This window comes from Nipponia nippon, unplaced genomic scaffold (genome assembly GCF_047370975.1).
Source record: "Nipponia nippon isolate SJK-2023a ecotype South Korea unplaced genomic scaffold, ASM4737097v1 scaffold_3, whole genome shotgun sequence".
In the NCBI taxonomy this organism is placed as follows: Eukaryota; Metazoa; Chordata; class Aves; order Pelecaniformes; family Threskiornithidae; genus Nipponia; species Nipponia nippon.
In genome coordinates, this window is record NW_028262347.1 from 13579401 (window position 1) to 13600926 (window position 21526).

General features: G+C 38.4%; 1 protein-coding gene across 17 annotated transcripts in view; it reads left to right on the forward strand.

Annotated features, from left to right (window-relative positions):
- The window catches only part of MAGI2 (membrane associated guanylate kinase, WW and PDZ domain containing 2), a 756464-nt gene that overhangs the window by 579573 nt on the left and 155365 nt on the right, over positions 1 to 21526 (forward strand). For all 17 annotated transcript variants that reach the window (XM_087764995.1, XM_087764994.1, XM_009462907.2 and 14 more), the window contains one exon: positions 19592 to 19649. In XM_087764995.1, the coding sequence (XP_087621121.1) occupies positions 19592 to 19649 (58 nt within the window). The remainder of the gene's footprint in view (positions 1 to 19591; positions 19650 to 21526) is intronic.

Here is a 21526-nt window from a genome sequence, read left to right on the forward strand (position 1 = left end):
GGGGGCAATATTTAGTCCCATTTGTTTCAATGGAAGCTCTGCACATACACTTCAGTTCACAGTGAGAAAAAAACAGAGGGCTTTGGTGGACCTGAGGAAAGAATTTAGGGAGAATTTAAATCAGCCATTTTACTTGTCTTAATTTTACATTTTTACACTTAATTTTACATTTTACACTTAATTGGTTTATTTACACTCTGCTCTTTTCTTAAACATCGGAACAGCTGTTTTTAATGAGCTGGAACTGAAATAGGTCAATAAAATGTTACCTGCATGATGAGAGAGAACCTGCTGTGTATGTGAGTGTGATTAAGAGTCCTGTAGCTTAGATTTGAATGAGATGGCATGTACAATTAAGGATTACGGGAATATTTTTGTGAAACAGAAAAGCAAATGTCTCTTTAATATGCAACAAATTTCAATGAAAAATATTTAGACTAAAAAGGTCTAGACAGTAAAAGCTGGCAGTCAACGACACGTAAGTGTTTTCAGAAGGTGTGTGCCTCCTGAGTAGGCTTTGCATTGAAACACCTCTTGGAACCAGAATCAAAGGCTAAAGCTGAAATTGACAAAAGGAGGAATAAATATAGAGGCTAAATTTATTTCACCTATTATATTTATTTTGTGCATTTTACTTTTTTTGTACACTTGCATTGTCTTTCTTGTGTCTGTTTCTGTGCAGTTCCTTAAGCATATTTTTTTTCATATTTTTGGCAAATCATAATCCACATAACTAGACTACTTAAGACCTTGTAGATGCTGCCAGTATCTTCTTTGCTAACAGAATCACAGAATGGTTGAGGTTGGAAAGGACCTCTGAACTCCACCATCTCATGGTCACTGCAGCCAAGGCTGCCTTTTACCTTCACATCCCCAACAAGTCTCTCCTTGTTGGTGAGTATGATGTCCAGCAGACCACCTCTCCTCTTTGTATCTCTTGGATGAGAAAGTTGTTGATGCACTCCAGGAACCTCTACTGTGTTGTCCCTCCAGCAGATATTGTGGTGGTTGAAGTACCCCATGAGAACCATGGCCTGCAAATGTGAGGCTGCTCCTGTCTTTCTGTAGAGGGTCTCATCTACTTGTTCTTCCTCTTCAGGCAGCCTATAGCAGACACCAACTACAATGTCACCCTTACCCATCTTCTCTTTAATCCTCACCCATAAGCTCTCGGTCATCTCCTCATCCATCCCCAGGCAGAGTTCTGTGCATTCCAGCTGTTCTCTCACATAAAGGGCAACTCTACCTCCTAGTTTTCCCAGCCTGCCCTTCCTAAGGAGCCTGTAAAGAGCCCTCCTTCCCTGCTAGAAAATTGGTTGTTGTCGGTCCAGTCAGGTTTTGCACACAGCACATTAGATCAGTTCACAGACCTCTGGGATGCTTTAGCATCATTACTTTGGTGGGAGAATGACATATAAATGACTAATACATTATTTGTCTTATGTCTGCTTCAAAAAAATAGTGACAATCACACCTTGCTGGGCTGAGAAGCCCACCTACACCATCATCAAGAACCAGCGGTCCTGAGAAAAGCCTCTTTTTGAAAAATTTTGTGGAAATCACAACACTTCTTAGGTTTTCTGATTCATTTCCAATGCTAATTCAGGGTGAATCAACCCAAATTATTAGAGAGAGCGTGTAAGGAATTTTTATTAAAAAAACAGGGAGCACGTTTGTGGGAAGATGTATGAGAATGGAACTGGGGATCTGGAAGAAGTATCTCTTAACAGTGACTGGTTGGAAACTGCAGAGAGAAAAGAGGGGGTGGGGAGGAGCAATAAAAGAAGAAAAGTAACTTGCGTGTAGAGGAACTGGAATACCTGGAGACAAGTTGTCCACATTCCTACATTCCATAACCATTCACGTTACCAGTTCTCCTTAGAATCATAGAATCATAGGATGGTTTGGATTGGAAGGGACCTTTAAAGATCATCTAGCCCAACCCCCCTGCCATGGACAGGGACATCTTTCACTAGACCAGGTAGCTCAAACCCCTCCTTCTTCATTTCTGATGAAGATTGCAATTCCATTGGAGTTTTTAATGTCATTATTAGCATATAGGTAATTATCATTTCTTCTTCTGAAGATAAAAGGGAAACTGAAGAATCCAGTAGATCTCTACACTTTGGAAGCAGAACCTTGCATAAAGGGATTTTTCATCCTTTTCATGTTTCTAGCTCATTTTTAACATTCCATCCTTATGTATATGTGAAGTGTTCAGTATTCAGCTGAAGGTTAACCTGGTAAAAGATACTCTTCTTCCAGAATAATACCCATGCATAGTGAGAACTATAGAAAAGCAAAGCACAGCCTACCTTAATCCCAGATTTCTTTCAAGTGGAAATAAATTCTGATGGGAAAAAGAAATGGGGTTGAAATGAGAAAATCTAGGCTTTTATTAAAACACTAAATTAGACAAAACACATGTTTCATATTGACAAAAAAAAGGGAATTTTGACAGACCAGCATATATAACACTACAATTTGAGGCTCTGAGGCCCACTAATGTGTGGGATGGGATTTTTTGATATATCAGACATAAGAAGCTTACATATTCTTCAGCTATTCAAACTATAACTCCTGGAAGATTTAATTCTAAGAAAAATATACTTGGAGCTACTGGTCAAAGATAACATCAAGATCTCTAACGATAGTAAGAGGAACTAATGAGAGAATCTGTAACAGTAGTAATAATGGGAAGAAAGAGTAAAAAAAGAAGAGAAACCTTGAAGGAGAAAAGGGGAAAAAATAATATTTTGTATTTTTAATTTAAAACTATTACCTTCCCCATCTTTCAATTCTTTAGTAGATATTTTTTTAGGGAACATTCATCTTTGCAGCCTTTTTATATGATAGTGATGGGGTGTTAATGTACTATAATGTGCTTCTGTACTGCAACATATGGCAACACTGTCTGGTTTTGTTATTTTGATAATTTTCATCTTGTATCAACTGCATACAAATGGAGTTACAAGGTATTTTCTTTGGCAAATGTGAAAAATAATCTGTAGATGTTGTCAGTCTATTGTATGCTTTGAAATGGACAACAGCAAGGAGACTATCCTAATTGAAAATTACACTTTGCTGCTTTCAAAGTCTTCTTATGCATATTTGTTTCATTTCTATTGTTCATTTTATTAGGTTATATCTCTTTGAAAGGGAACATGAAATGCTAAAAGTAGAACCTTCTGCAGAGATTCCCATTTTCAGCCTCTAGATAACTCAAAGGTTATCATAAATATCCATTAAGATTAAAAAAAAAAAAAAAATTCATACAGAGGTAAAAACTGATCTAGGGAGAAAGTATTAAAAGCTTTTATGTGCTATCCTTAATAGATGAAGGTCTTATTTTGGGAAAGAAGGGAGAAGGTTATACATTTTATTCTGCTCTTTTTTCTTTCTTCCAAACGTTTTCTTCTACTTAATGTGATTTGCATTAGACATGAGTCTAAATCAAAGACTGCAGACATATACTTTTAGATAGATTAAAAATTGAATTTCATATTCATATTTGGCATCTCAAGACCATTCATATTGCAGTAATCGAATGAATTTTCCCTTTCTTTAATCCAATATTTTATTCTTACAAGTTCGAGTGCTGATGTCCTTGTTTTTTATTATATTTTTCCTTATATTGTCACAGTCTTTAATTGTCCTTAATAACATAAATGTTTATCAATTTATGAAAAATTAAATAGATAAGTGGGCAAGCCTACTTATGAGGTGAGAGCAATAGTTTCTCTTAAGGGTTTATCTCCTTCTGACCATTAGATTAGCTAAAATAAGACAGAAACCCTCTTTAAAGTGTTCTTGTGTTCTAAGATAAGACAGTGCCTAAAGGACAATTACCATGGGTTAAACCCTACTGCTTCCCCTGAAGTAGCAAAACTGGTGCAGGTTCTTTGGGAGAGAAGCAAACTGCTGCAGGGCAGAGGCTGCCCTGTTGCCTGTGCAGAGCTGAATCCCACCAGGGCTGGGCAGCACATGGGTGCAAAGACGACACAGGGCCAGAGAGCTATTGCAAGTGGGAAATGCAAATTCCTGTGTCCATGTGCAGAAGTATTTCTACTGTGGCAACTTCCACATGATGTGTGTCTGTATTTCCTTGGTCCTTTCGCCCTGCTAAATATTCCTTCTCTTTCATTCCTGGAGAATTACTCAGATTATCTCAGGCTTGTATAGTGACATGAAAGAAAGACTTTGGCTTATTAGTGTAACCTTGACTTGCAGAAGACCTAACAATATCTGTACCAAAGTCATATGCTCTGCATCACGATTTGAGCCCTTCATTGAGAGCTTCTCATGAGGGATGAATGTGATTACACAGAGTACCACAGTCAAAAATATAGCCACAGCAAAATTTCCAGTCTTTTGAAGATGTTTTTAATGTTTTCTGTTGGAACAAAAATAAATAATCCTCTTGCTATTAATGGTTAAAGAAAGATCCTGAAAGGAGATGGCAAATCTTTCATAAGAATAATCGTTAAAGAGAACAGAGCAGAAACATGAGCAGGGCTGAATATGTCCCATCATTCAAGGACAGTTGCAGCTGTGAAATGGTGTTAATTGTTGTCTGGTTGCAGTGAATTACTTTTGCTACAGTGAAGAAGGTGCTATTGCCTGTCATTTTTAGGTCAAAACAGCCTCCAGACTCCAGATTTTGTTGTGTGAACAGACAGGATTGAGAATTGATTAAGAATTTTTCAAGATTGCCAGGACTTTGATACTAATACAATATTCTTCATTACTTTCATTGGCTATTTCAATATGTTTTTCCACTCACTGTCATAACTAACTGTGGATGAGGATGCTGGTGATTGATGGCTATGGATAGCTGGTGTCTCGGTTCACTTTATTAAATTATTTCAGAACCTCTGTAACATCTGAACAGCAGAAGTCTGACCTGAAATTGAACAGTGGGCAGAGTTTAGCTCAGAGATACTGTCTGACACCAATTGCTTTTAACAGCCCTATTCTGAAGGGACATGAGAATGACTTTGATGCTTGGTAGGATTGCAGTTGCTCATGAGGTCCCTATTTTTTTGAGGTAAGCAGATGTTGTCATGCTTATCATAAGAGCGCAGGATACTGGAAATCTGAGCACATAATGGTTAAGTGTTGTGAACTTCAGACTCTTTTGGACAATGTAAAATTGACAGACCTGATACAGCCCATACTTATCCTGTTTACGGTTGTAGTCCTAAAACAACTGAGTGGCATTAATTATCTTTATTAAAGGAAGACAAGGAAATGCAAATAGTCTCAGAAGAACCTTAGACTGACATCTAAATGAGTTTTAATTTTATAAAATCCTTGTCATGCTAAGCACTCACTAGTGAGTTACATGTTCATATCACAAGGTGTTTTGTGCTTTGAAGGAGCAACCAGCTCATGATCTTAAAAGCATATTATACAATCCCCATTCTCTTTTAGACTTAATATAGATATGCAGACTCAGCTTCTGCAAACTCAGAAGTTTTAACCACATTGTCCCTTCTTTAGGCTGTATGGTACAAATTGCATGAGTATTTGTTCCTATTTTAAATTGCAGGAGATACCATTGTCTTCCCTCACTTTTAGGAAACCAAAAGGTATCCTGTTTGTTACTGACTCAAACAATTTAAAAAAAAGAAGGAGAAAGGAAGCTGAAAATAAAATTTTAAAAAAGAGAAAAATTGAGGAAAATAGAACTGGCAAAAGAGAAGAGGCTTACAAATAAAGGATGAGAGAAGTAACATATGGAGGAAAATGAGCAATTTCAGGGCCAGTCCAAGCAAGATTCGCCCAGCCATGATGCCAATAGTAGCAACATATCTTCCTCCCCTCACTGTCACACTGATGCTTTCTCTCACTCATTTCCACCCATCTTTTGTACTCTCCTTGTCCCTTTGCCCTTTCTCATCATCTACTCATTTTAAAATGGTAGAAGGAAAAAAAGAGATTAAAGAGAAAAAAGACAGTTGCAAAGCAACACCATCTTCACTCCTTCCACTTAAATTCCTTTACTGTTAAACAGCATGGATTTTCCTGCAGCACCAGCTGCATTGTGTAATTAGGACTGCAACTGCAAAGTGGAAAACTAATACATTTTTATCATTTCACTGTGTACTAAAAGCCTGGCAGAGGCTGCCTCTGCCACAGGTGTTGCAAGTGCTCAGAGCCAACAGTTTTACAAACATGGCAGTTGCACAACTGACTTTGTCAGTGGAGCAGAGAAAAATATGCACCTAAAATGCATGTAGCATTCAATTCTCTGCATTTGTAAGACTTTTTGTAAAAGATTGGAAGCTTATTTTTTCCCATGATACAGAAATAATCTTTTTCTGTGAGAACAGACCAGTGAACCAGATGTGAACCAAGGCTGTGAAATGCAAGCACCTAATTACATATCAAAGAAGAAAATAGACACTAGTTCAAATCCACAAATCCTGACTGCAGCTCAGCACAAAAGACAAACTTAGGAATTGAGCACGCGTATTCTGTAGGCATATAACATTTTCCTCAAAATAATTAAAGTTCACCAAGAAAAAACATAACTAGCTATTGATTAATGCACACAGTGAAGATATCATAAATTGCAAACAGACTTAATCTAGCCCATTCTGCTGCATCTGAAAGTTATGGACGATAATCCCAACATTACATTTTTACAGCAGTACATTGCAAGCATTACAGTTACAATGTCAGGAGTGTCTATCAAGAGAGACGTAAAATCAAGTCCCTTCCGGCTCTGCTTGACTTTAAGATAATAATTATAGTCTCTGCACCTGTCCAGTAAATAAGTCCCAATAAAATTCTCATCCTCTGAGTTCTGCCTGGAGATGGCCAGTAGAGTTTATTAAATTTTATGAAGACTGCAAATGAATGAAAAGAAATATAACCAGCCACTAAAAGTTGTTCTGGTCTGTGCTTATTTGCTCTTCCCTGGTTATATTACAAGTGTGCATAGTTACAGACAATGCCAACAAAATCAGTCTTAAAAAACATGTTGCCACAGCCTAATTTATCCATTTCTCCTGTTTGCAATTTCTGTTCTTTATTTGTCTGATATCCACTCCTTTCTACTGATTTACAGACAGCTTTGGTTGAATGGTAGTTTTTATATTTTCTTTTAGGCCCTCATACATGTATTTTTTTAAGTAACTGAGGCTCTAGTCAGTAAGATCATGCTGCTGCCCTTCTCACTGAGCCTTCTGAACAGCGTGTGCTGATGTTGAGGCGACCCAGCCTAAGCATTTAATCTGAGTTTTTCTCATGGGCCAGAAGGAGAAATCCTCAAAAAATTTCAATCAAGTATTGCTAGGTCAGTCTGTAAAAGGCATGCCTTTGTATGCCTGTATCTGATTACTTCTAAACTGGCTTACAGAGGAATTAGAAAGGTATAAAATAGACTCAGGCAAAGCTGGGCTGAAATGAGATACTGCAGTAAGAGATCTGTTCAGTCTTCGTGTTTGGTGTTCCTGTAGGGACCCTGTAGGGTCTATTCTGTATTAACTTTGTGGTAGACCACTTTTGGGATAAGTTGTAGGGGAAACAGTTTGGAGGGTTTCTTTTCTTTAAGAACTTGTAGTGACCTTGATATTTAAGGGGCTGAAGAGACTGGAGAACAGTAAAGAGCAGAAAATAAATACTAACACAAAAAGAGGAGTTGAAATTGAAGATTTGTTTATTGTGCCACTGAGTTGGTACAGCTTCAGTTTGGAGACCTACCTTCAACCATTAAGTACAAATGCAATTAAAAGTAATTAATTTAATTTAAATAATTAATTAATATAATACCTGTGCAGGAATCAAAACTGTACCACATGGTACAAAGCAAGGGCATACTTTGAGGAAAAGGTTACTTTCTGTTGCAATAACTCAAGTACAGCAGTTGCTGATTCCAAAGTTATGTATAGCAGTATCGTGAAAGTCAGATACCTCATTTCTCTGGGTTGATGCTTATGATAAAGGCAGCCATATGACTGAGTAACCTGAAAGTCCTCTGACTTATGCAAATAGGCTATTGCTGCACATGAATGAAAAAAGTGAGCAGGCACTCTCTTCTTCCATTAACTATTGTTGATATGCTTTTTCTGAGGTAGCCACAGCAGTCTTTTGGTTGTCTTTATAATCTTATTCCCCTCAAAAGTTCTGGGAATGGGAAAGACTCGGGTTTAGATACAGCAGTGGAGGTCCTCCGGCCTGGCAGAATTCAGGGGGACTGCGTCACCAGTGGGGCAGGAAGGAAGGAGTCTAAAGAAGGAGGCAGGAAGAGGAACAAATTCTTTTGGTAAAAAACTACTAGGTTTAGGGAGAATTAGGAATAGACTGCAGGTTGTCTTTGAAAGACATTTGGGTTTTCTTGGGAGAGGTAAGAGTCCTTTTTTCTTTGGGAAAAGAACCTAAAGGGTTTTGGAGATGCTTAACGATAAACAAGACACACGAACCACAGCCTGCTCTTTGTTTTTCTCCATCCCTCTGTCCCATCTCCACCCTATCCCTCTAACACAGCACCCTCTTAGTCCCCTCTCTAGTGTTGGGGTTACTACTCTATTCACCCTTAGGAAGGAAAGAGACGAGGGAAAAAGGGAGTGGAAAATATGTGTGTTGCCACTTTTCATGACATTGCAGAGCATAAAAATAAAAAATAATTACTACAAACATGAAAATACTACCTTGCCTTCCTTTTTTTTCCCTTCTTCCTATAACATATTAGTTACATGCCAACATTACTGAACATTAAAACATGAAGAAAACATGGGTAGATCTTAACTGTCTTATTATTATCCCATACAATTAAAACTCCTGAAGGAAAAGCGACTTAGAAACCTGATTATTTTGTCATTATCACAAATCGGTGTATTAATTGGACACTACATTTGCAAAGTGCCCTTATGAATGCAAACAAAATGTGTCTGGTAGATTAACAAAGGACCATACACCTGTTTCTCATGCACAGTTCCTTTCTGATGCTGTCATAGAACCATACTGAGAGAGAGTTTTGGCAGATGGCATTACAATTCAAATAAAGAAAAATAAGCTTCTGAATTCATACATATTTCCTTGTCATTCAAATGCCAAGGGATTTTTTAACATAATGTTTAAAGTATGGAGTGACTCAATTTGAGTGTCCTCATAAATATAACTAATGCATAATGATGAATAAGTTATGACAAGAAGTTTCAGAAAGCAGTTACATGCAACTAAAGCAGATTTTTATCTATTGTGCAACAAAGCAAAAAGTAATAAAAGATGGGACTTTTAAAGTTCTCACCTTAGACAAGTCAATGAAGCCACTGAGGAGACAAAACCAGATTTTAATCTAATTTCACTAGTATAAATCAAGAATTGCTGCCTCAGAAGCTGCAGTGTTAACCTGAATTTTCCACAGTGCAACGTAATCTCCCTCATCAATTGTATTGATTTATCTATTTCATCAAATGCTATTTAAACAACTAATGTATCTGCATTAATTATTAAAAAAGCATGGTAGTCATAGAAACAGATCATGTAGGAAGTACCTTGAGGAGGATTCTTCTATCTGATTGCATACAACTTCATTGGCCACTTGGAAATAAAATATAGAAATGTAAGATGTGTTGTACTTGATCAGAGCACTAGTTTATTTAATCTGCTCTGAGATTTACATCCAAGGCCAATATCTGATGCTTCTGAGGCAGCTGCAGCTCATCACATATAAGTAACATACCTATGCAATTTTACAGTCTGGGCAGGATAGCTTTTTATTTGTGGACCACCCACAGCTAATCAGTTCATTGTAAGCATACAAAGTAGTTCCCAGCTGGTTGGTTTTTTTTCATTATCACTATAGATGCTACATTTTCCCATCTCTTTTTATAATATGTCTATCCATTTGCCTCACTGGCCTGTCACATAAAATCAAGTAATTGCCATTTGGTGTAATAACAAGGCAGAAAAATAAAAAAACAGAAAGCATTATGCTGTGTGCTTTATTTTGAAACACTGACTTGAGACTCTCAAGGCCCAGTGAGACAAATGAAGTAATGAAACAAATGTTTTCTAATGTTGATCGAAATTTTAATTAAACTTTAGTGTTATTTTAAAAATCAGTCAGAAACAAGGTAAAATAGCCTGTTTGACCAGGAAAAATGGTTAGGGGAGGTGAAAAAAGGGGCTAGTCCTCTATGCAGAGGAACAACGTGGATGTACAGAGCTCTCCTGTGGGATGGACGGCTGGCTGGTGGAGAGTCTGCGGGTCAAGATCAGTGGAGAGGCTGGCAGGGGAGACTTGTGGGTGGGTTGTTGTACAGACCCCCTCATCATGGTAAGGAAGTGAATGGAGCCTTCTTTAAACAACTCAAGGAAGTCTTTAATCACAGATTCTGGTTTTCATGGGGTGTTTTAACCTCCCTGACATCTTCTAGATGGGCAGCAAGGCAGGAGACAAGCAGGCAACAGGATTTCTGGTGGTTTTAGAGGATAACTTCTCAATATACGTGCCAGATGGGCCCACCATGAAGGGTGATGCACAGCTGGACCTGCTATGAACTAACCGCAAGAACTAGTGGGAGATGTGATAATCGATGGCAGCTTTGGCTATAGTGACCATGAAACAGTGAAGTTCAAGATGCTGTGGCAGAGGAGCTCAGGACGCTGGCAGGTGACAGGCCCTGACAATGTCCCTGACAAAACTGTGAAGCGAGTCCTCTGAGAACACATTTCTGGGTACCTGAAGGAGAGGGTGGTGACTGGGAACAGCCAGTGTGGATTTACCCAGTGCAAATCATGCCTGACCAATCTGGTTGCTATGCTAAAATGACTGGATTTGTGGATGAAGCAAAAGCAGTGGGTGTCATTTACCTTGACTTTTGTAAGATTCTTCTCACTGTTTCCCATGATATTTGTGTACCACACTCAGGGCATTAAAATTCTGGTTGGATGGAGAACGGCACAGATAAATAACTGGTTGGGTGGTGGGGCTCAGAGGGTAGTGGTTAATGGGCCATACTACACCTGAATGCCTATGCAAGAGGAGCATTGCAGGGGTTTATAGCAGACTCTGTCCTGTTTTGGCATCTTTATGTACAGTCTGAAGGAGGCAAAAAAGTCACCTTTGCAGGTGACCCCAGGGGGACCAGTCAACATGGTCAAGGGCAGGGCTGCCATTGAGGGACCTAGCCAGGCTGGAGAAAAGGGCCAGCAGAAACTTTGCGAAATTCAAGAAGGACAAATGCAAAGTCCTGCACCTGGGCAGGAAGAAAATCTTGCAACAGTACAGGTTGGGAACTGACTCATTATACTGCATCCAGTTTTGGGTCCCCCAATACAAGATAAACTGGATCGTTAAAGAGGACTGAGTTCAGCAGAGGGCCACCAAGATGATGAGAGGCAGGAGCACTTGCCCTGTGAGGAGAGGCTGAGGGTAATCCTATTTCCCCTTTAGTAAAGTTTGGCACTGAAAATAGCATTACAATGTGTCATTTATGTTTGTTACAGAATAATAGGCTTTTTTTCTTTGTTGTAGCAGAGGTTAAGAGGTAAAGGATAGCTAAAGTGTGTTGAAGCCTGTATATGAATTTGAGGTACTAGTACAGAACACCTAGCTGCCTGCCATGAGGTCTAGCCTGCGCTATTAGTAGCCACATACCTTTATGGGGCTTTTTAGGTCAGCAGCCAAACTGCAAGTTTTAGGTTATATAATAACAGTCAAGTCAATAACTCCATAAATTCACAGGGTATGTTGTTAAACACTTAACACCAAAGGAAATAATATAAATAAATGAAGAGACTGAAAAGCAAATAGAAGAAAAGCTAACTTCATGAGATCAGGCAGTTATTAGGTAGAAAACACTGGTTTGTAACAAGGCTGAATTGATACAGTCAGTAATGAGGTACAAGCACTGAAGGATTTGAACATCCAAAAGATCAAAAAGAATGTTTCTTTTCAGTCTGTTTTCTTCAAAGTCTAAAGAATATAGCATAAAAAAAAGCTGTGTTAATAAAATCATTTTCAAAAGCAGAATCTTCCCTGTTGGAGCTGTACATGGTATTCAGCAAATCTGCTGAACTTCAGGAATACAAACTGATAATGCTGTGCGCAATTGATGTACTTGGAACTCCTTTTCTGCTGGTAAAACGAGTGTGCCTGTGACGCTCTCTTTTATGTGCATGTCTGAACTTCGAACCAGCCAGCAATGCCATCACAGCTCCTCAGCATCTGTGTGAGTAACCACGGGGGCACGTGCTGAGCTTCTCCGGCAGGTTCACATTCTGCACTCAGATTCCTCCTGAAGTGACTTCACTCCTAGCAGTGCCCACGTTAGCCAGTTTAAAGCTAGGAGCTGTGAGGACAAGGGTTTCAGTGACTCTGTTTAGATGTACCCTTTGTTATAGTAAAAATGAGATAGCGTGTAATTAAGACAGAATTCAGAAAATTATTCCGAACTATTCTTGGAAGGTAAGGAACATAACTCTTTAATTATTCCATGGAAACCTGATGCATTTATAACTAGTCTCCTGGGCAAGAACTTGTAGCTAAAAAATGAGATTTTTCAGTGTTTCCTAGTAGTCTCTATTTCCCCAGCAAAACACAAGTCACTGTAGTGGAAATTGTGAGACCAACAAGGAGCTGGTTTAAACTTCCCTCTCCCAAAATGTTCTGTAATATAAACCAAGTACCCAGCACAAATAACACAGGAGTAAGGACAGAGAACAAGACAAAAGGATAGCATGATTTGATTAAAAGAAAAAAATCAAAGTTTTAACAATAAATGTTTTTCGGTGAGTATTTCTGCTTTACTTAAATCTATTATTTTTAAATACACTGAAAACAAGATTTTGTAGTTTGTTTGGAATCTTTTAACAGAAACACTAAGCTTTCTCTTGAAAAGGTCCAGGGAGAGTACTCAGACCAGCTTCAGCTATTGCCCAGTAAACTACTGAGAATTGAGTTCTTTGTTAAGGCTTTATTAAGGAAACCATCTCAGGCACTGCCTACAATAACCTAACTACATTCTCAACATCTAAGGTATTTTTTCCCCTAATTTCTTTTTAGTTGCATTTTTTCATTTTTATTTGAATTAATAGCTAACAAGCCCTTTATGAACTCCTTTTTGGTAGTTAAAACTCAGTAATTCAGTTGGTACTTTTTCACTGTATTAATGCAAATCTTGATTAGACGTTACACAGTTCTGCATGCCAGAGGGATCAAATACACCTAATGTGAAAAATATCCCTCCTGTTGGCAATATTTCACTTGGTAACAATGCTGGGAGAAAATATCATTGAATTGATAGTAATATTTAGTAATCTACGTTCTGCACAATTAAGGACATTGCATGTCACAATAAGCTGCACAGAAGGAAGAAGATGCATTTATCAGATGTGAATGTTACTTAGACATTTGTTTCCATTGTGCAAGAAGAAATTATGCATAATGTCATTTTATTCATGAGAATAAATTGCACATGAATGGTTTGTGATTACAGACAGAACATAAACAGTCATGACTTTGTGAAATTTGCTGCTATGAGAGTGGCAGTTGAGAACATGAGTTTAATTGAAATTGAGCTTACATGCATCTTTTCCAACTTAAATGATTCTAAGATTCCATGATTCAATGGCTTGGCTTGGAGCTGGTACATTCCCTAAGCTTTCCAGGTCTTCCATGATAGGAAGAGTGAATTTGTTTTTGCTATGGAGGTAGGGTTGTCCATTCCTGCCTTTGTTGTTATTTTCACTGAGACAGTGAACAATTCAACTTCTGATTTTTTTATCTGATTTATTTTCTCCTGCAGCTTTTGATTTGTACACTAGCATAGCAAAGTCCATGTTAGTAATTGCATTTTCCAGTTTAGGCCATGATGTTTGAAGCATGGCTAAGTGAAGGAACCTGTTGAAGCACTAGAAAGGATTTTACCATAGCATATACCTGTTGATTTTTTGCTGGTTTTTGGAGCTCCAATGTGTTATGCAGATAGGTGACCTAGCAGAAGGTATGTGGATAGTAGGTCAAATACTGACTTTCAGTGAGTAATGTTACCCTCTCTTTTCTTATGACAACCTGTAACAGAAGGTTTCAGGAGCAGCAGTGCAACTACTGTATCATTTCATGTATCGGCTGGGCAACGTGGACACGTGCTAACAAGAACATTCAAACCAGACACCGCCAGCCCTCTGCTCCGAGGGAGCAGCACAGCATGCCATGAGCAGCATCTGCTCCTTGGGAATCTGTGCACTGTACCTTAGGGTATTACAGGCAACATTTTCTGTGTAAGCTATGCAGTGAGGACCACTGGTTTAGACTTGCAGATAAATATTTGCAAAGACTATATCTCTTAAAGAAACTGGAACAGTGTGCAGCTTCATTGGACTGCGGAGCGGCATGGTATTTTGTAACTTTTAACACAGCTGATTTGATACCTTCTGTAGTAGGTAACTGACTTGAAAAGGCAAAACTGAATTTGAAACAGGGAGAAAGAAAAGAGAAGAGAGAAAGCAAGAGATAAAACAAACATGGGCTGTTGAGTGGAAAGTTATAATATTTTTCTGAAAAGTCTCATACATAGGTTAGAAAAGGATTCCTGACCTGTGCCTGGGTATTAGCAAGGCAGGTGAACCAAACTCATGCCGACTTCCACAGCTTCCACACCCTTATTGACAGCATGTTCAATAATGGCAGGCATTACATTTTCTTTTTCTCTCTCATACTATACTCTTTTGTACTATACAAATATTTTGATTGCAGCCAATTCAAGAAATATGCTCTCGTCTTTCTTTCCAGCCTGTCAGTAGGGTAGTGACACAATGCTGGCTGTTGTTCTGCAACCTTGAGAGGTTTTTATGACTCTCTTTAACACGATTAGTACACCATAAACTTCAGAAAAAATAATCTTTGGGTTTGGTAATATGCTTTTTCATCTTGGCACATTGAGATCCAAAATGTACTCCTTCCCCCATCCCCAGTGAAAGTGGCACCATCAAAAATCATTCTGAAACACAACAGCTTTCAGAAGGCAGAATAAGAGCATCTGGACCATTAGCATAAGCAGGCTGTGATGAGAAGGCACTCCCATAGATTATTAAAGTGACCTGCTTGAATTTATATTAGTTTTTCCTTTCTTTTTTCCCTTCTTTCTTTCCTTCTTTCTTTCCTTGTTTCTTTCTTTCTTTGAAAATACAAGGGCCTTTGTTACCACTGGGCATTTAACTTTCAGAAATGCAGCTCCTTCTGCATTTAAAAGCTTACCCAGATGCATACTAAGCAAAGTGTCTGAGTATCAGCTGCGCCTTTTTGATCTTTTTTTTTTTTTTTTCTTTTGGATGACTGCTGCAATGTTAGCTATATGCTGTTTCTCCAGTAAGGAATAAAGCATAAAATGTGAAAACAGGAGCATATATATGCACTATACAGATTATCCAGCACCTTTCCTTCCACTCGTGGTATCAGCATTGCCAAATGCTGCACAATTACTGATTTTTAAATGGTGATTTTACAAATATTCCTGAACAGACCCTTCACTGGATGATAAGAGGAGATCTGTGGGAATGCAATGTCAGATATTGAAGACTGAAAATAAAGGATAATTTTTTTTTCCTTCTATACAGAGAAATCCTCGTGGAGTCAATAGAATTAAAAGACATGAATGACAGAAGTGTTGAGCTCATGAAAATGAATACTTCATATATAGCACAGTAACCATGAAACTGTTGGTTGCAGAAATTATACATGAACTAGCATGCTAGTGCTACCAAATGAATATCAGAGAATGCTATAATTTATAGCTCCCTTCCCAATTCAAATCATGGTGGCCAATAGTAATCTCCTCTACAAGTGTTTTATAACAATTCTCTTTTATAAATGTTTACTGTTCACTCTCATCCCTGATGATCATCACTGGGCACAGTGAAATGAAAAAGAGAAACTGTAATGCCCTCACCCCTAATTTGGTAAATGCTTAGCTTCCTATTTTATGAAGCACTAAAGTACTTCTGTGCTGTAATCTTTCATTTCAATAGTGAAAAATGGAATAGATTTCATTTAATGTAATGAAAAATAATCACAGTGCTCCTGAAAGCAAATGTAGCAGAAGATTCTTCTAGCAGAAGCTCTGTAGTAAACTACACTCCGCTAACCTTATCTGCCATACTTTGGGGGGGAGCAGCAGGGGGCTTGGGGTTTGTGCTCTAGCAATTCCATTTTACTGGTTAACATGGAATTTTAATTAAACATAGCTTACAGGCTGCATCTCAAATGGAAGAATGAAATTAGAGCATAGCCTTACATGGAGTTTATATCTATTATGGTACATGAAGGTAATTTTTTATTTCCTTTCTTCTGAACCCATGACTATTTTATGATGTTAGATAATCAGTAGTTCAATCCATGCATTTAAAAGTGGGTTCTCTATAATATGGCCGATTCATTAAATTTTTACAGACTTTTACACTAGAAAATGGGATTTGCCATTTGCCTTTTCAATAGTTGTGCTAGTTCATAAATACAGTTATGCATCATTACTTTAGGAAAAAATAGGCCGATAGGTTAATAGCAAACCCTCAGATTATTTCAGATTTTCATAAATATGTAAAATAAAACATGTCCTCTGCATCTATACACTTTAAAGAGTATATATTTACAGAAGGACACCTACTTTTATATTTGGGCAAAATATCTACTTTCTTTTTTTAATTTTTGTAGTTGGAAAAAACTCTGTTTACTAATACACTTTGGGAAAGGGACCTATGCACACATTTGTGTGTGTGTGTGTATCTGTGCATGTTTATGTGTATTTTTAAGTATGTACAGATTTTACTGGTACCTGCCTCACTTTTATCTAAGGGAGTGTAATTTTACATGGCTAGATATGAAAGCAACATGAATTTAATTAGGTGAAGAAAACCGTGCAAGGTTACATGAATATAAAATGTACCTACTGTATTTAAACTATTACTTTATATTTATTCTATGTCATAGGGTTATGTAAAAGCATCATTTTTTCATAGGAAATTATTAAGAGGAGCCTTATTATCGTGTGCATTGGGAATGAAATTTACTGTAGGGGCTGTACAGGATTTGTGCATATCAGCTGCTTTCATTTTGAATATTTATGTATTACATCCCACAGTCTTGTCTCAGAATATACAGGAATTTGTGGGAACCAGTGTAGGGTCAATCACCTACAGATTTTACTGAAGTTCTGGGCAGGTGTGGAAAGAGCAACACCAGGGCTTTGTAATGCTTGGTGACTTGATGAGCAAGGGACGTGCCCTTGCAACAAAGCAGACCAACAGCCTCCTGGGCTGCAGTTGGCAGAGCATTGCCAGCAGATCAAGGGAGATGATCCTTCCCCTCTACTCAGCACTGATGACACAGATCGAGTTCTGGATCCAGTTCTGGGCTCCTCAATATGAGAGACATGGACATACAGGAGAGAGTCCAGTGAAGAGCCACCAAGATGATTAAGGGACGAGAACAACTCTCCTATAAGGAAAGGCTGAGAGAGCTGGGACTGTTTGGCATGGAGAAGAGACAGGTCGGGGGGATCTTATCAATGTAAATAAACACCTGAAGGGAGGGTGCAAGGAAGACAGAACCAGGTTCTTTTCAATGGTGCCCAGCGACAGGACAGGAGATAAAGGGTACAAACTGAAATACAGGAAATGCTGCTTAAACATAACAAAAAAACTTCTTCACTCTGTGGGTGAGCAAAACACTTGAAGAAGTTGCCCAGAGAGGTTATGGAGTCTCCATCCTTGGAGATATTCAAAAGCTGACTGGAGATGGTACTGAGCAACCTGGTGTAGGTGACCCTGCTTTGAGCAGAGGGGTTGGGCTAGACAATCTCCAGAGGTCCCTTCCAACCTCAACCATTCTGTGATTCTGTGACCCGTGTAAATATGTTATGCTCAATTCATTCCTATGAAGTGACAATAAGAAAATAGCCCTGACAAAAGCAGTTTGGAGTGCGGACTTGTGAAGATTTCAAAGCTAACAGTATTGTAAGAATAGCAGGAAAAAATGAGTATCAACATTAAGGAAGTCCTTGAGCTTTTCGTTACAAAAAAAGTAATGTGGAGTTCCTCATCTGGAAGTCTCTAGCAGAAGGTTGTGCCTTTCTGGAATAGGCTGAGCAGGAACATCCTCTGAGGGCAATGTGACATGAAGACCACAGCCATCTAAGCAGGTTCACTCAAGAAAAGATCAGCTAGTACAGAGGCATTTAAACGAGAAGTAACAAGCAAAGATGAAGCCATTTCTTAAGATTGTTTTTTAACTCTTTAATCTCCCTATTGCCAGTCAGGCTTTACTTTCATATTTGCCTTTTAGAGCACATCAGTAATTGTCTATTCACATTGTCACTGAAAAAAAAAAAGAAGCTCAAATCATCTGGGAGTACTTGTTTATGGCCAGTTTAATAACTGTGTTCAGTATGAGCTTCATTAGTTCTGCTCTGTCTAGTTCAGCACTCATTGTCTCTGAAAAGTTGTTAAAAGGGCAACTGAGTTTAAAAAGGAAAAAAAATCTGAGATAAGGAATTCCAGAGTCAAATTTCCTTATAGAATCTCAGTACCACTCCCTGTATATTGTGCCATGGTCCTTAACTGCACAGAAATCAATACCTGTGCGTGATGGGAATGCCCATCCTTTTGTGAGTCTCCTCCATCAAAGTCATCACATCTGGCACTGAGGTTTTTACTCTGTTCATGTCAACTGAGATAATTATCACATCTCTCTGGTGCCTTTTAAACACAAGATGAAGTTCTGTTGGCAGCGTAATAATTTTTTTAAGCATTCAGTGTAAGTGATAATAAAATATGTATGGATGTACATTTATATGTGATGGTTTGTTTGTATGTGAACACAGATTGATTTTTGAGATCATTACATTAATGTGTTTAACATTTTAATTGTTAATACCAGAATGTTTTAGGGATCTCTATTTCTGCAAAATGTAATTAGTTGTATTGCCAGAAGATGCTATAATATCTTATTTTGGTTTGTACTTCCATGTACTACTATGTACTCCGATGTCCCTGATATATGACTAAGCTTTGGAACAGGATGCCTTTGGTGGTTGTGGAACTGCCATCGCAGTGAGACAAGTAGTCCAAACTTCTCAGGAACATTTAGATATACTTATGTACTTGCATGGCAGGATGCAAACTCTTTTCGTTCCTTCTAGACCAACTTTTCCAGGATTCCTAGCAAAAAAAAAAAAAAAGCCCAAAAAGCAAAGCATGTTTTTTGTGTGTACCTATTTGGGAAAACAGAATGCCCTCACTTCCTCTGGTGGTGATGTCATACAAGATGTGCTACAGTTGTTGGCTGGCACAGTTGTTGGAACAATAAAGTCGTTCAACTAAAATGTGTTATTCTAGAGACTGAGATCTGTGTTTGCATGCCAGTTTTCAAGTTACTACTACTAGTGGCTGCCATGGGGTGGGGGGTGAGGGGGTGGGGGTGGGTGGGTGTGTTTTCAAGATTTGGCATTTGCTTTAGTCACTGTATCTAATTTCACTATCAAGTTATTTCCCTCAACACTCAGCAAAGATCCACAATTTCATTATTAGAAATCTTAGCATTCTGTACTGCATTTACTAAAAGAGATAACTCTTTGTTTTTCAGAGCTTCCATATGGCTGGGAGAAAATTGATGATCCCATTTATGGCACTTATTATGTTGAGTAAGTTCCCAAGTTCAATATTAAGTTGCTGTTAATATGTCATAACTTAATACTAGTATCCTCTGCAGTGCTTAGCCTGGCAAGGCATGGATACAATTACTTGACATGTTAAACTGAGGATATACCAGGAATTTTCAGTCACCGATACAGCTAAAGTGTCCAAATGTATTCAATGTGTCTCCAATCAGTGACTCAGGCATTCAGTCATTCTCTTTCTCCAGGGTCTGATTTCATGGTATCATTCCAGCTAATACTTGTACAAAGATCTTACTCGTTAAAGAAATGTTTTATTTCCTATGTAAGATTTGGATATCCAGTGAGGTAGAGATCTTGTTAATCAATGGATAGAGCAAAGCATAATCATTTTAGGTCAGTTAAAATCCTTTTCAGGGTAGTCCTTCCTTGCTGCAAATCAGATGTTTACACTGTTTATACCAGAAGGCAGGTTATTTATATGCTGCCTATAAAATTTTAGGGATGTTGTGTTTTATTTTGTACTTAAAATGCAGCCGAAAATAAGACAATATATTTTTCTATTTTCACAGCACAATCCTTGCTTTCATTTTTTTCAGATTTTATTTTTGTCATGAAACAAGAAAAAAAGATTCTTACTCCTTTATGCAAAAGGCAACAGAAAGCTTTTGTTCGAAGTACTAGGTAGAACATGTTCTGGCCAGTTCCTACATAAAATAAGTAAATCAGAGAGATTATTTTCTCTGCTTTTTAGCTTAACACAGTGAATGAGACTTATGCAATGTGAATCTAGATTCAAAATTGTGATACCTGTTTGGAATGGTCAGTTCTCACTCTGCTCTCTACACAAAGTATATAGCAGAGGAGGCAGAAAGTCACTCCCTGTCACTGTGCAGTCAGTGCTTGAAAGGTTGAGGAAGATCTATCTATTAGTTCCTTTTATTAAACAGAGAGATCTTTAGAGAACATGCCCCCCTGACCTAAATCTCAATTTCAAATCCTGCCACTTAAGCAGTACATTTATTCTAGTTGTTTCATACAAAATAGAAAATTTTAGCTTGTGTGTCACATTATTCCCCCGGTCTCTCAAATCCATACCAACATGTTGACTGCAGGATCACTCTGGACAAATACTGGGGCTGCAGCTTTTCCAGACCTCAGGATATGCTACTATTAACATGCACAGGGTAGAGGTGGACAGAGGGCTCAAAAAAAAAATCAGATTTCTGGAGGGTTAGAAGATTAAGATTCCCTTTTCTTTACTGCTATAGCAGCAGCAACTTGTGGATGCCCATGCGCCTTCCCTAGCCCTCCTACAAAGCAAACAAACAGAAGAAAACAGTGTTTGGCCACTTCCCTGCTGACTCCTTCTGTCCCATTCTCCAAATGCAGCAGCACCTGCTCTGCTTCTTTGTCCCTGGCTTGTTCCCTGCCCTCAGGTGAAAGAGCCAGCAGCCCCATCTGCTTTGCTGCTCAGCCCAAATCAGCTTAGTCAGTCCAGATTCAAGAAAAAAAAAGGAGTAAATTTTTGAAGTCCTTAAGTACTGCCATTAATTTACCCTCTCTTTATGCCTGAGTTCTTTTATGATGTCCCCAAGTAACTAGGGGCTGGAGTTCACATATCTCTTTGTACTTAACCCCCCCGAAGATTTCTGCATATGCAATGCGCAGCTGCTGGCTGTGAGTAAGAGCCTTCTGCCCCAGTGGTTTTTAGCGTATTTTGGTGAGTAACAGGTGTTGTGCAATTTCTGTGCATTAATCTCTTACTGAGACCCCACTTTGTTGTTAGCGCAGCCCAAGGCATTCTGGCACCAGTGAGGCTCACACTTCACTGCAGAGTCAGAAAAAAGAACCAGTATTTATCTCCATTTCATGTCCATCCACAGGTAAACAGACGCAAGGCA